This window comes from Anopheles coluzzii, chromosome X (assembly GCF_943734685.1).
Source record: "Anopheles coluzzii chromosome X, AcolN3, whole genome shotgun sequence".
NCBI lineage: Eukaryota > Metazoa > Arthropoda > Insecta > Diptera > Culicidae > Anopheles > Anopheles coluzzii.
The window spans coordinates 23,565,666-23,580,777 of NC_064669.1; the positions used below are offsets into that span (position 1 = coordinate 23,565,666).

Genomic DNA, 15,112 nt, shown 5'->3' on the forward strand with positions numbered 1-15,112 from the left:
CGAAAAATCGTTCCGATGATGGTGGAACTTTCAAGCTTGTTAAGAACGTGTACCGAACTTGGTGGAACTTCATAGCTTTTCAATGCATGACATCGGTACAAGGTGGGTCTTGTCCAAGGATAATGTATTTAGAAGGTTGATTTTTATCGCTTTTGCTGGGCGACATTGTGGGGGACATCTGTCACTCTCTGCATACAAATTTCATTACCCCGCACCAGTCCTCCCCGATTTTTATACCGAAGCCCACGGAAGAGAAATGTCAAGTCGAGAAATGTCATTTTGCTCTGAACAACTTCACCTTGTCATTTATAACACCTTGGTCTTGTCGAAATGTCAAAGACAGACGCCGCCAATCATCTCATTGCAGCTGTACAAGTTAGATTAGTTCTTTGAAGAAGGGATTTTGAAGGAATTGATTGTGATTGTACAGTAAATTGTGATACGTTTCGTGTAATTTATTAATATTAAGGATTTAAAAATATACACATGTACACAAACAAAACAAATCCTGTTGTTTATTTCATCGATGACGCTTGCTTGAAAATAAAACACAAAGAAAAATAATCCCCGGCACCGTAGCTTATGGAAGCTGCTTAGGCGCTATTTAGAAGGACCGCCTGGAACTTTGATGCTGTTTATCTACTGCAAAAGGCGAATTAGAGCAGCGATCTTTAGCGTGCCAAAATGAGCTGCTTAATCAATTCTGGCTATTTAGGGAATCGGCATGGAGCCTCGCCGCTTCCCACACATCGCAGTAGGGTCGCGTTCAGGACTGCATAATTTCTAACCCTTTTTAACAATGCTGCTGCTAGACGGCATAAACCCTCGTCCCCAGAAACTGTGACTGCAATTTCAATCCTGGAGAACAAACGGAACTGGGTAAACAATGCGATGATATCCTTGGCAAAACAGCAGAACTTACTCAGCATTGAACAGGTCAACAAGGAAGTCGTATTCTATTAACGATGGAACGTGGTAGGATAAAGAAAACTTGAAGCGTTAGTTTCAGCTTCTGCAATCTTATTTATGTTGTTTATGACAAGCAACAGCTGACCGGCGTCGACATAATGATGTTGAAAAAATCCATTTTAATCGCTAAAATGAGGTCAAAAAAGTTTCTTTTACTTTTTAATAATATTTCTTGGAACGCTCGATTAAACAAAAATTTCGCGTGAGACAAAAAACTGTTAATAACATTGAGCTAATTTTGGTCGCGCGAGATGCTTTGTGCGCGACATATTCGCGTTATGTCTATTTGAACGGTGAAAGAGCTTTGACCGTTCAAATAGACACACAGCGACAACGTCACGCGGGACACAAAGTAGCTCAATTTTGCAAACAGAGCGACTCGTTGCGCGCGACTATTTTGCTTCATCCGAAATTATCGTATTATCTAGTTTTTTACAAGCCAGATTAATTCCAAACGCAAAAAAATAGATTTGAACACATTTTAACCTATTTTTGTGTGATTTCAAATAAAAAACAAGTTGGTTGACTGAGTCCAATGAGCTACTTTTATCGACATAGAGTGAAGTTTTGAGCTATTTTTCGCCGCGCGCGACGTTGTCGCTTGATGTCTATTTGAACGGTGAAGCAAGGTGGAATATAGAGGAGGTGTCTTCTTTGCGTTTGGCATGTTGCCATTTTGAGATTCAGTTTGACAACAGCCGTCGATATTTGTTTACAGGCAGCAGCTGCATTACGGCCAAGCTACACGCACCGGGCTACATCGGACGATGCCATAAAACGTAGGACCGCAGACAAGAGATTCGCGTCGGGCCGGGCCGTGTCGGATCACAGCGGGCCGATTTTGTATGAGATTTGACAGTTGGCTTAAACGGATTTATGGCATCGTCCGATGCAAGGTGGATTAAAAATATCAGGTGGTGGATTAGGGCCTTTGGGGGGTCGCCATAGTTGAGGGACTTTACGTCATTTTAGAACCGTTAACCATTGGTTTCCGCACACAAAGCTTAGCAAACAGAACAGATTTCTTTGTTATTATGTGTATTTTTGTGTGTCTATTGATTTTATCGAAAAAATGAGATATATTAACAAAAGATTTGATGATTTTTTTATGCACGAAATTTAAAATCATGTGAGTATAAGTTCTAAACTCACGTAAATTGTCCATGCGGCTCGTAGATAATGAGGAATCAATGAGAAAATTGAAAAAAATAATGATTTCTTAGTTTTTATCATCAAAAATCTCGAAAACACAATGAATTATAAAATAAATTCATGGAATAAAACAAAATAACACACTTTAATCCATGTTTTAATGTTTAATAAGAACTCGCAAAGTCCAAAATATATTTTTGAAGAATATTGAATCGAAAAAATGGGGTAGATAAATTATTTGAACAAATTTAATTAATGTAAACAAAGTTTGAATCCTGGGGACCTTACGTCAAGTGACGAATTGTCAAAATGCACTAGAGTCCACCACCTGATATTTTTAAATCCACCTTGGTCCGATGTCGTCCGGTACGTGTAGCTTGACCGTTATAAAGCTACGACTAGATGATAACTACTTGTATGCGGCTACAAATGACAGCTACCAATTTCTTTTGTTCTTAATGTCAAATGTAGTTGCGGAATGTAGCTATCGTTTGGGAGCCCAGCTACGCTAGTTTAGTTTGCTGTCATACTGCGCTTGTCATTTATGGTTGATTTGTGTTTATACTTGTAGCGATTGATTGGTTTGTGTTTTGCTCCATATGTTTTATTGTGTTGTTAAGGACGACAATAAAATTGATCAAACTCAACTTCTACCAGCTATTGCTTCTGAAGTGGCTACCTTAATGATGCTTCTTATTGAAGAGGAGGAAGAAGAAAATCAACAGGAAATCGAAAGGCGCTGCTGGATGACCGATATCTTCCTGGAGCGGGAAAGTGTGTGGAGCCGGTTGTTTGGCTTCGTGCAATTTCTTTTTTGGTGCGTCTGTAGGTGTTCATCAGGTTTTTCCATTTTTCCTGGGCGTCCTCTGGTTTTTCGTCTAGTGCTGCTCCAATTTCTCGCCAAGCCTGGTGGCGTATTTCGTGGTTTTTATACTGCCGCTCGGAATCCTTCCACAGACATGGATATGTTCCAACCAGCTGGATCAGGTGCAATACCTTTTCCGTTGCTTGTGTTGGCTAAAAACAAAGGAATTATAGGACAATAATCATTATTTATTTGGGAGAACAAATATACTTAAGTTTTTTTTTATTTTTATATGAACCAATTAGTGTTTCCATGTCGAATTAATCTGTCGATGGTATCTTTGACCGGCGTACCAAATACAGTAGAACGTCGATTATCCGGGGACGGATTAACCGGTGGGCGGCTTAACCGTGCGCATAAATCTGACAGCTGTTCATACGTACGGCGAAAGTTTGCAGCGATAGTCAATTGGGTAACCAGTTTCTTGTGCAGCTCTGTAGTGTCTAGGGGTAGGGTAAATGTACCTATAGTGGTGGTAGTACCAATAGTGGTGCTATTGCTCTAAAATGCGGTTCATAGGGCAAATTAAAAGTAATTAAGTTATTTAAGTTAGTGTTAAATGTTCTTTAGCCTTTTACAAAGGGTTTAAAATTTAAATGAGGCCATTCCGTTACTTAGTGATCGAAAAATCCATTATTTTGTGAAATGGGTCAACATTTTTCCAAAATCCTTAGGATTTCATAACGAAACTCATTTTTCTGTTAACGATCTAAACGACCACATAACCACGCAATTATTAGTTTTTCAACATAACTGTTATGTAATGTTATTGTTTTACTAAAATTATTTGCCTTTTTACCATATTTATGCATTTTTAAGTGTTTTTTTACCATTGTGCCATTATAGGTACACAAAACAGGCATGTTCCTATAGTGGTTATAGTTATAAAATCAATAAATACAGGTCGTTTTAGATTTTTTCGAAAAAAATTTTGGCATGAGGTACTGTTTTCACTAAAATAAGCAACAGAAATGATTTTTACGTAGGTAATTTACCAAAAACAGGCCAAAATTCGCTTATCTGGCTGAATGATAAATTGACTTCAAATCAAGCACACTCTTCCGGGTGTAGGTTGACGACAGGTGTGATGCAGTACTTTAGTGAATAGTTTCATCAAGCAAATTTATACATTTTTTACGATCAAATTCCGCAAGAAACTAACATTATGGCAGTAATCGTTGCTATTCATACGAAAACAGCTTCGAAACTAAGTTTCATTAATATTATACACCGTTTTTGATGCATCTTTGTTTACCACCACTATAGGAACACAATACGACGACTATAGGAACCATACCACCATTATAGGTACAACGAAGCAATCACAAAAATATGTAATTTTTCGTAAATTTGATGTGTTTCATGGTAAAAATGGTTGTGATTGCGAAGATAAAACATATTCCAATTGCTATGTGTTAAAATAATCAGAAATTGTCGTTCCTGACACTTTAAATCCAATAAAACACATCGGTACCACTACAAATTGCACCACTATTGGTACATTTACCCTATTTTCGAAATTCATTTTTGTTCATGAACAGTTGTTAAACCTACAGTTATTGATTAAAATAATATTCTACTAACGATTAATCGATTGATTCTAGGTGAATTAATAATAAAACTAGTGAATTTCATATGTTTTATATGCGTTTGACATTTCTTGGACCATTATCCGTGCAAATCGATTAACCGGCAACCGTCCGGTCCAAGGATAATGTATTTAGAAGGTTGATTTTTATCGCTTTTGCTGGGCGACATTGTGGGGGACATCTGTCACTCTCTGCATACAAATTTCATTACCCCGCACCAGCCCTCCCCGATTTTTATACCGGAGCCCACGGAAGAGAAATGTCAAGTCGAGAAATGTCATTTTGCTCTGAACAACTTCACCTTGTCATTTATAACACCTTGGTCCGGTCCCGAGCTGCCCGGATAATCGACGCTCTACTGTATGTCTGTAGTGGATGTTCCTAAGAAAATTGATAATAACCCAACTGACATTTTCAAGCACGAATAATTGGGAATTCGAGCAAATTCTCTTAAACTGGAGCCTTAAACTTCCCTTAAACTGCACCAGTTTAAGGGAATTTGGAAAAAGTCTAGTAAAATCAACTGTGATGCGGTTTTTTCGTTGCTTTCTTCTAGATTCGATCGGAAATGATGTTTCCTATCGTTATAGTTGGTCATGAAGCAATTTTATACTGAAATAATATCGATTTTTTAGAAAATAACCTCACACAAAATTTGCTTTTGTTTTTCATCAAAAATCTAAGCTATGTGTGTAAAATGAGCTCGATGGCATGGTCAATCGATAAAAGCAAGTCTAATTTACCAACACACCAAGTCTTGGCGCTTGGAACACACTTGATCACACACAAATTCACAATTTCAGGCGTATCAAGTACTAATCGAGCAGATATGGAAAAACAATTTCGAGCAAATGTCACTTGGGAATAGCCCCAAATGTGTGCCCAACAAAAACAAGATATTTTTTCAATAATTGTGTTTCCAACCTACCTTTGCTCGTTTTACCTACCGAGACACACTGTTTATAATTTTAAATTATTTTATAACATTTTCTTTCATATTAAATTTAAATTTTTGAAATAATTATGCAATTTACAAATAAATTTTATTTTTCAATGTCACTTTCCAACACTTCAGTGTATGGTATAAACATGAGCGATAGCAGATATGTTACTGTGTAGCCGCTCGTAACCCACATACATTGGGTTACGAGCGGCGACAAGCTGACAGTTCTAGAACAAAAGATATCGGTAGCTGTCATTTGTAGCCGCATACAAGTAGCTATCATCTAGCCTCAGCTTAACGTGTAAAATGTCGATTTATGGAGTGTGGATTGAAAATACATTTTTTTATTGCTAAACAAATGTTTATCAAACGAAAACAATTCATTTATCATATCCAAATACTAGCAACATTCGTCGCATTTGACAACAGCTGTCGATCCTGGTTTTTTGCTTTTTTCTAAAGTCTCGATGCCCAATTGTTCTACATGACTACACCTCCTTTCTACCCACTTTGCTTAGAAGTAGTTTACCTTCTCATATTAATAATCTTGATTTCATAACCAGGTTGCTAAACAAACCTTGCTCTCAATGCTTTTTTTACCACCTTTCTTCCTTCATATATCTGGTTAGCACGGCGTTTTGTAGTCATGATCTTTTTAATATATCTTGGTACAAACCAAATCAAGAAGTAAATATCATTTTAGAAAATACGCTTCAGTGGAAAAAATAATATTTAGCGTCCAGCAACCAAACCGCGGTAAAACTTGTGCTTTTGCTGGCAAATTATTGATAAGTAAGTTCAATTAATTTCGCCTTGTTATAGATAATGCTGGGAAAGTGCAAATTATACGCTCTTTCGATTGCGATAATGTTGATATCCTGCTTGTGAACAGTTTTTCCGTTTTGGTAATATTCTTGAAGATCAACCTGATTATGTTATGTAGTTACTCAAAGTTTTAATTGTCCCGAGTTACGGTGAATTATGAACCATTCGATTTCAATCATTCGCATTCGTGTTACATATGCGAGTTTACACCCTACCTATAATTATTCCTGTACTGTTGGATATTTTACTGGAATTCGAAAAATATGTAGATGGTATCTTATGGTAAATTTATTATTTGAAATCAGTCGTAGAATATGTATTAATGTTTACGTAGAATGCGCATTTCCATATTAAACGCTACACTGTTGCAATACGGAACCGACGTCTTATATTTTCTCATGCCGGCGTCGTTCACATCGAACCAATGTCAGCTCTAATGCTGGTCGATCATCAATTATTCGAAACGACTTCACACTATTAAGTTTTTCCCCGATATACGCTCTGCTCGTTATAACTGATTTTCTAAAATTCAGATCTATAAAACATCCAGTTCGATGCCAGACCCCTGGGCCTGCCATTGAACTTTCCAGTTTGCTGGTGGCAGGCCTTGGGACCTGTCATTGGTCTTTTGCTAGGGAAACAACATTGAATGCGAATCTCTGTACTCTACTCAAATGAATAGAAGCGGTGCGCATGTAAAATAATGATTTTCTAATGACACACAACAGCAATGATGAACAAAGAAGAATTTAAGTTACAGTGGTGGATATTCCAAATCGGACACTTGGTGCATTTGAGTAACAGTGGTGGATATTCCAAATCGGACACTTGGAGCATTTGTATATATCCGAGACATTTGCAAGCTACTGGGGAAAATGGAAAACATCACAACCTCATGATGTTCAAATAATTTGGATGAGTTCTTTAGCTTTAGCTAATTTGGATGAGCTCTGTGGTTGTCCCCAGGGATCGCCATTGAACTTTCCCTATGTCGGCTACTATTGGTCTTTAGCTAAGGTAACAACAAACATTGCAAACCACTGTACTCGCATGAATAACAGCAACGCGCAAATAAAAGAATTTTGTTCTACAAATTATAGCGGTTGATAAAAGTATCATTACACACTACATAGTATTGATGAGCAGGAAGATTGATTTTCCTTTTTTTGGTGTAGGACAAACCGTATTCTGATAAATTTTTAATGAAATTTAGCAAAAAAAACCTTAAATTTCACGTTCACTTTCACGTGACCTTTACAACAAAACATCAAAAATTCAAAGATTACCTTTCATCTTAAGTATAAGCCAGTCCCTGGGCCTGCCACTGATCTTTTGCTAGGAAAACAACAAACATTGCGCACAATTGTACTTTACCCACATGCATAGCAGCGTTGGGCAGGTCAATTAATAATGTTCTACGAATTATTGCGGTTGATAAAATCCTCCTCCAACATACACAACAGTGTCGATGAACATAGTTGAATTGAAATAATATAAACATTTAAAAAATCTTTGAGTTCTAGTTGCTGGTGGAACGGAAAGTTGATGAAAATCAGCGCCTGGCTGAACGTGTTCTATGAAATCAAACCCATGCCGATCCTGAAACTGATAAATTATCCATTCTGGTTTATACGGACGTCAAACGAAGCGTAAACTATGGCGTAAAATGTTAACGTTTTGTTCACCATAGTGCGTAGCGCTATCTGTCAAATTCAAACCAAACGAAACGTAAATAATAAATTTTGGAGTTTATTTTCAAATCCTAATTACTCAGTGAATAAAACGAGTTATGGGTCAAACGACTGTGTATAAAATGTGTCAAAATGTGTAAAATAATGTAGAAAATGTAGGCAAACCTGCACCTCGATAGGGTAGTCAAAATTACACTTCGACGAGATAAAACTAACATTACACAGATGCTGTTTAACAACAGCCGTCGATATTTGTTTACAGCCAGCAGCAGCAATATAATGTGGAAAATGCCTATTTATGAAGTGCGGTCCCGTGATCCAGTCGTTAACTCGAACGACTCAACAAAATGCCCGTCACAGGTTCAAGCCCAGAATGGGGCGTTTCCCCGTAGCAAGGATTGATTATCCGGCTACGTGGTAATGAATTAAGTCTCGAAAGCTTGCATAGGCCGGCATGTCCGCGTAGGACGTTACGCCAAATAGAAGAAGGTGGAAAAATGCAAGTTTCTCTAGTGCTATCTTTTTATTAAATGTAAACAACTCGTTTATCAAACCCAAATACCAGCAACACTCGTCCCACTTGCTAAAACCTATTTATTCAAGCAAAGTTTCATGAATATTACCGATATTTTAGCAGGAAACCGTAAAAATCAATTTACGCGGTTTCTTTCCAGAAATTTCGGAAAAAATAATTTGGCGGCGAAATTTTAAAACATGCGTTCTACAAATCCTGCTGAGAGTTTCAACATTTTAAAAATCTTAATAAACCAATTAAATTATTGTATTAATTTATTATTTCACTTCCTTTTTTGTTTCTTCCACAGTTTCTTCTCTTGATCACGAGTTCATTATAGGATTCACTATCCAGTAAAAGCTTCGAATGAAATTAGATGTGAATGAGCAACGTTACACTAAGCACGGCTAAAGTGTATCAATCATGAATCCACAGCAGTTTTCGTTGCGTTGGAACAATTACACTTCTTATATAGCTGGAGCATTCGATTCACTTCGTTATGAAGAAGATTTTGTTGATGTGACATTGTGTTGCGAAGGGCGAAAGATACGAGCTCATAAAATACTTCTCTCAGCATGCAGTCCATATTTTAAGGATGTTTTCAAAGAGAATCCCTGCCAGCATCCAGTTATAATTTTCAAAAATGTGCGTTACACCGATCTTATGTCCCTAGTTGAGTTTATGTATCAGGGTGAAGTGAGCGTGCCGCAGGAACAACTACCTTCCTTTCTTCACACAGCCGAAATTTTGGCAATAAGAGGACTCACCGACAACACAAGTGATTCGCGCCAACCGGCAAGCACAACTACATCAGCCATCGCTCAACAACTCATACAAAGTCAAGCGGTATTGGAAAAACCAGCTACAATTACCACTACTGACTCTCTGTATCTTACATTGCCATCAAATTCTACTATAGTCCATCAACCAAAGCTTGTACAAGCGCAGATTCAGACAACTCCTATCATAACTAAGCCACTGATCAAAAATACACCTACCGAAATGCCCTCCTTGGCTGCCTCATCAACACTTGCAGTGCCAATTGCTCAACAACAACAACCAGCTATCGCCAAAATACAGGTGCAAGCATCGTCCCAGTCACAACAGCCACAACAGGTACAAGTACAAGTACAACAAGTACAACAGACCCAAACACATCAAACACAGCAAGCGACAACTTCCCAGACTCAATCGCAATCCCAACAAGCTACTACTCTACAAGAAGTCGTTGAAAACGTAGTTCTCCCTAGAAAGAAGAAAGTAAAAGGTCAACAGATAATTGCATCACAGTCAAACACATCTATACCTTCTGGTTCTACGGTAACAGTTACTACAACGACGACAGGGCAATCTGGTGACAATGAAATGTATGAGACAGATACCTATACTATCACGACGAAGGATGCACGAGAAGATCACGAACAGGGTATGTGAGAAGCCGAGGGCTATGATCAATTCAATTCTAAAAGTTATAAATATTCGTTTTTGCAGCCGAACAGTACGTAGAAAGTGGACAATCTTCTGGCACTACGTTAAAGATGGAAATTCCGGAGTTTATCAGCGTTGGAGAGCCGATAAATACTGGTAACGGCACAAATAATACATACCTCCAAGGTAGCTGCTATAAAGTGGGCCAAAATATTTTTTATTTCGAGATATGCTTATCGACTATTTATTTCATTACGTTCTTCTGTTTCTGGAATGTTTCAAAATATTTCTAAAAAAATGTTCAATTTGTGTTTTATTCCAGAAAGCTACGAACTTGTCTCAGAAAATATGGAAGATAAGGACGAGGAGGAAGATATGGCGCAGGATAATATTGAGATAGAAGGATCTGAAGTGGATATGAGTAAGTATAATACTATCGATTATATATATACAGCAATTATCCGCAGTACGCGATACTCGATATACGCGAATTCGCAGGACGTGATTCCTCTAAATTTGACAGCTCAGAGTGTTTGTTGAAAATATTTTTATGTTTTGCAATATTATATGCTCTTTTTAATATCACTAATGTTTAAAAACCGAGTTGAGCCGGTCTCGTAGTACAGTCCTCAACTCGTACGACTTAACAACATGGCCGTCATGGGTTCAATCCCCAAATAGACCGCGCCGCCATACTTAGGACTGACTATCATGCTATGGGGGGAATCAATAAGTCACTGAAAGCCAAGCCCACAAGTGGGTACAGGCAGGCCTTGACCGACATCGGTTGTTCAGCCAAAGAAGAAGAATGTTTAAAAACCATTGGTATTCAATAATCAAAAATATTTAATTCAATACTCTGTTTCGATAGTTTACGACCCTGAAACCATTAGTATAAATTATTTTTCGATAGAATTCCGCTATACGCGAAAACATATTGCATACATGTTTTGGGCAGACCGCTGCCTCATCCTGAGGGCTCACTGTCGACAGCACGGCTGTCATCCTGTGACGTCCTCAGTGAGGATCGTGGCGCGAGAAGGACCAGCCGTCCTCTCCCCGCATTGCGTGTGTGTGCAATATTATTTATATACGTGTTATTGTAAACGATACCAAAGATTCTGAAATACATATTCTGTTAGTGCCATACACACACCGTCTCACGTTTCATTTGTGCGGACACCACAGCGGCTGCAACAGAACGAGCGAGCGCAGCACATCGGCTGCCCCCTGTTGCAGCTCGCAACGCTCATCCCGTTTGAGCGTATGGCATGGAGGCCGGTCTGCACTCTCCCCCGTTACATAGCGTCCCATGACCCGTACGCTTACCACGCCGGTTTTATTCGTAATAAAACCGCTGCGTCGGCTTAAGCCGTACCGGCTAAATTAAAACGGGGAGATGTTGTGGACAGACCGCTGCCTCATCCTGAGGGCTCGCCGTTGACAGCAGGGCTGTCATCCGGTGACGTCCTCAGTGAGGATCGCGGCGCGAGCAGGACCAGTCGTCCTCTCCCCGCATTACGTGCGTGTGTTTATTGTATTACATATACCAAAGAATAGTTGTAAATACATATTCTGTTTGTGCCGTACACACCGTCCTTATGTTTGTTTTGTGCGGACACAACAATACATGTATATAATTATACAATAATATTAATATATATATATGTATAATATGCATTGATATACAGGGTTTCGAGTCATATCATGGAATAGTTCAATCGTTTAACACTTTAAGCGCCGCGTCATATGAAATCGCACGACGGCTTTGTTCACCGCTCAGCTCTGTATCTGACGCTCACCAATTCTCTTGATAACGAATGAGGTAGGAAAGAGAGAACGAGAACGACATGTGCTACGCCGCTTATCGAAATGAAACAAAAGAGTGATAATAGTCGCACGAACAATTGTCGCTCTCATCGCTCTCTTGTCATGCGCTACGTGCTCACTCGCAAACTGTGACGTCAGGCCGGCGGTCAAAGTGTTAAAAGAATGTTTCAAATGGAGTTTGCCAACCGAGTTGTGGAATTTTGCAAGCACACTGTGGAGCGGCTGTCAGACTGTGGGTGCCACTGTAAAAAGATTCGAGTTGATACCGATGATGTTTTCCAAAAAACATAATTTTGAGTTGCTTTTGTATGGAATTCAGCTGTACACATGATAAACTACATAAATCCTGCCGCGGAGTCATAATTAAACATAATAAATAAGTAAAAATCAATACGAAGGAAATCAGTTCACCTCAAAGAATCTGTCGCGACGGACGAAGTAGGTACTATATAGTACCTATATTGTTCCGGTACTCACATTCGCCTCTGAGACATGGACACTCTCTCCAAATCTGATGAAACTCTCTTAGCCGCGTTCGAGAGAAAGATGCTCAGAAGGATACTTGGCCCCGTATGTGTGGCAGGAAAATGAAGGAGCCGCTATAATGACGAGCTATACGAGATGTACGGCGACTTCACTGTCGTGCAGCGTATCAAGCTCGCCAGGCTCCGGTGGGCTGGCCATGTTGTACGCATGGAAACGGACGACCCAGTCCGTAAAGTCTTTAAAAAGACCTGTAAAGACCCAGCCGACCACAAGGACAGAGGAGGCGTGGTAGGTCCAAATTGAGGTGGCAAGATGGCGTGGAGGCATCCGCCATTAAAGCCGGGATAACGGACTGGCAGACGAAAGCGCAAGACTGTGAGCGGTTTTGGACAGGCAGGCCAAGACCGCAAAGCAGTTGTAGCGCCGGATAAGTAAGTAAATAAGTATAATTAACGAAAATGCCCGCTGCGCAAAGCGACGGAAGAAATCAAGGCGTTCGGAGAATTTTATCGTGCCATCTTTTTCCCTCCAACGGCTAATTTGTCAAGCAGCTCGTCGAGCTACCCGTCCCTGGCTCCGCCTCATACCCCTCGCCTGAGCGCGCTGTCGAAGGTTTGGATGTGTTGGTGCGTCAGACGGCCAATAGCTGTCAGCCATCGTCCGTGATTTTTCCCTCCATAGCGCCATCTCTTTCTCGCGTGTGGTCAATGCTCGCGAGCTGTTGTGGCGCCTAAAAATGCCGTTAACAAACATTGCGGCGATGAAGTTGCATTTTTACAAATCTAACCAAAAAATCGCAATGAGTTCAAACACTGAAATATAAAAATGACTAAGCAATCGCTAGTTTACGCTGGAGGGTTTGCTGTGCAACGCACTGAACCCTAATTTGCTAGACACGTTCTGCCCGGCGCTGATTTTCATCAACTTTCCGTTCCGCCAGCATCAAGAACGCAACCTGATTGTGAAACCAGCATCCTGGAAAGTTCACTGGTAGTCCCTGGAACATGTCATCGTGCTGAACGTGTTACGCATTATGCATAACTTTGTTACCCTAAGCTTTTGCTTTCTTATGCTGTAGATAACATAGATATCCTGAGCCATCTGCGCGTGGGTGTGAGCGTGCGTGTGTGTGCAACACTTTCGCTAAATGTGTTTTCTTCCGGAATGTTATGATCCATCGGTCAAAGAAAGGAAGGTGTTCATGAAAGGCGGAAAGACGAATTGAGGCCCCTGTCAATGGTAACTGATGACCGGGAGCAGGGGGTACTGACACACAGCTGTTGGAAGATTGAACGGTATACTTAAATTGCCGGCGGATGGGGGGGAGGGGGGGTGGCCATGGGACCCCTACGATCATTAGTCACAGGCCCTAAAATTGTTGTCGCCATGGGGGGAGGGGAGGTGCAAATGGTTCTCCAGCCACGGAGCCCTAACGACCATCTTTCCGGGGGCCCTTGTCGTTAATACTCTGTCCACTTGTAGAGATCATCGGCGACCGCCTAGTCCGCCTACCGTTAGGTCCGCCGCTGGTTCATGACGGTGTTATTTTGTATCGTGGAGGTGCATCCTTCCCCCTGCCTGCAGCGTATACATCGAGCAGGAGACAGTGTGGCAGTACCCCCGTCGTGGGTTCTAACCGCGTATGAACCGTCCGCCGTAGCAAGGGATTAGTCACCGGCTCCGGCTACGTGGTACTCAAGTCCTGGAAAGGCCGGCATGATCGCGTAGGCCATTACGCCAATAATAATAATAATAATAATAATAATAATAATAATAATAATAATAATAATAATAAAAATAATAATAATAATAATAATAATAATAATAATAATAATAATAATAATAATAATAATAATAATAATAATAATAATAATAAGAACTTAACATAGCAGTCCACACCCGGGTAAGAGTTTGTTTTGACTTGGTTGCTGCCCGGCTACCGCTGTGACGGGACAAATACAGTATCGGACATAAAGATAGAACCCTGGTGTTTTCAACGCAGCATGCACCTGTTGGGACAGGTTTATGTGTGGTTTGTGTGTTTGTGTTTGTGTGTGTGTGTATGTGTGTGTATGTGTGTGAACATGTGTGTGTGTGCATGTGTGTGTGTGTGTGTGTGTGTGTGTGTGTGTGTGTGTGTGTGTGTGTGTGTGTGTGTGTGTGTGTGTGTGTGTGTGTGTGTGTGTGTGTGTGTGTGTGTGTGTGTGTGTGTGTGTGTGTGTGTGTGTGTGTGTGTGTGTGTGTGTGTGTGTGTGTGTGTGTGTGTGTATGTATGTTTGAATGTGTATTGGTGTGTGTGTTTGTTTTACAAGTATGTCGTTTCGTATAGATTTGTTAGTAGTTTTTTTTTGTGTTTTGGGTAAGGTGTTTGATGTAATAAGCAGAACCACCGCCCTCGCGCTCTGTGTTTTTTCGATCTATTAACAACTTTACAGGGTGGCATCGTAGAAGTGATACAATTTGTTTTTGTAATAAAATTGACACCAGGAATGATTTCTCTTAGGAATCGATTGAAATAGCTTCTATTGGTACTAAATCTGCATTTCATTTAATTTATTTCAAACCTTTCACCTTTACACTTGATAACCGCTCGTAGGCGCTTTTGGAAATCGTTGCAGGCCGCACGCACAACTTCATCCAGCATTTCGTCCCATATCTTTAACAACTGTTTCTTGAATCCGTCCAAATGCAAATGTTTGAGGTCGCCCAACTTTTAAAGCATGTATCCCCATATGCAGAAGTCCAACGGGTTCAAATATGGAGACGACGCAGGCCATTCCGATGCACTGATAAAAAATAGCAAAAGCACATTGCACCACT

The 15,112-nt window shown here is 40.1% G+C and overlaps 1 protein-coding gene and 1 long non-coding RNA gene across 9 annotated transcripts in view; one reads left to right on the plus strand and one right to left on the minus strand.

Annotated features, from left to right (window-relative positions):
• Positions 1 to 489: 489 nt before the first annotated feature.
• Positions 490 to 1,179, minus strand: LOC125906776 (uncharacterized). Its single transcript, XR_007452125.1, has 2 exons — positions 923 to 1,179; positions 490 to 858 (listed from the first exon to the last, which is right to left on the minus strand). It is a non-coding gene; the product is annotated as an uncharacterized LOC125906776 (long non-coding RNA).
• A 4,982-nt stretch (positions 1,180 to 6,161) lies between these two features.
• The window catches only part of LOC120948551 (modifier of mdg4-like), a 99,830-nt gene continuing 90,879 nt past the window's right edge, over positions 6,162 to 15,112 (plus strand). For 4 of the 8 annotated variants that reach the window (XR_005750965.2, XR_005750968.2, XM_040365135.2 and 1 more), the window contains exons 1-4: positions 6,165 to 6,310; positions 8,859 to 9,974; positions 10,040 to 10,162; positions 10,299 to 10,397. Coding sequence is in view for 6 of the 8 variants with exons in the window: in XM_040365135.2 (XP_040221069.1) it covers positions 8,972 to 9,974; positions 10,040 to 10,162; positions 10,299 to 10,397 (1,225 nt within the window). In the remaining 2 variants the exon portion in view is untranslated. Of the gene's footprint in view, positions 6,311 to 8,858; positions 9,975 to 10,039; positions 10,163 to 10,298; positions 10,398 to 15,112 lie in introns of all 8 variants that reach the window. The other 4 variants (XM_049606788.1, XM_049606794.1, XM_040365045.2 and 1 more) reach the window with 2 other exon arrangements.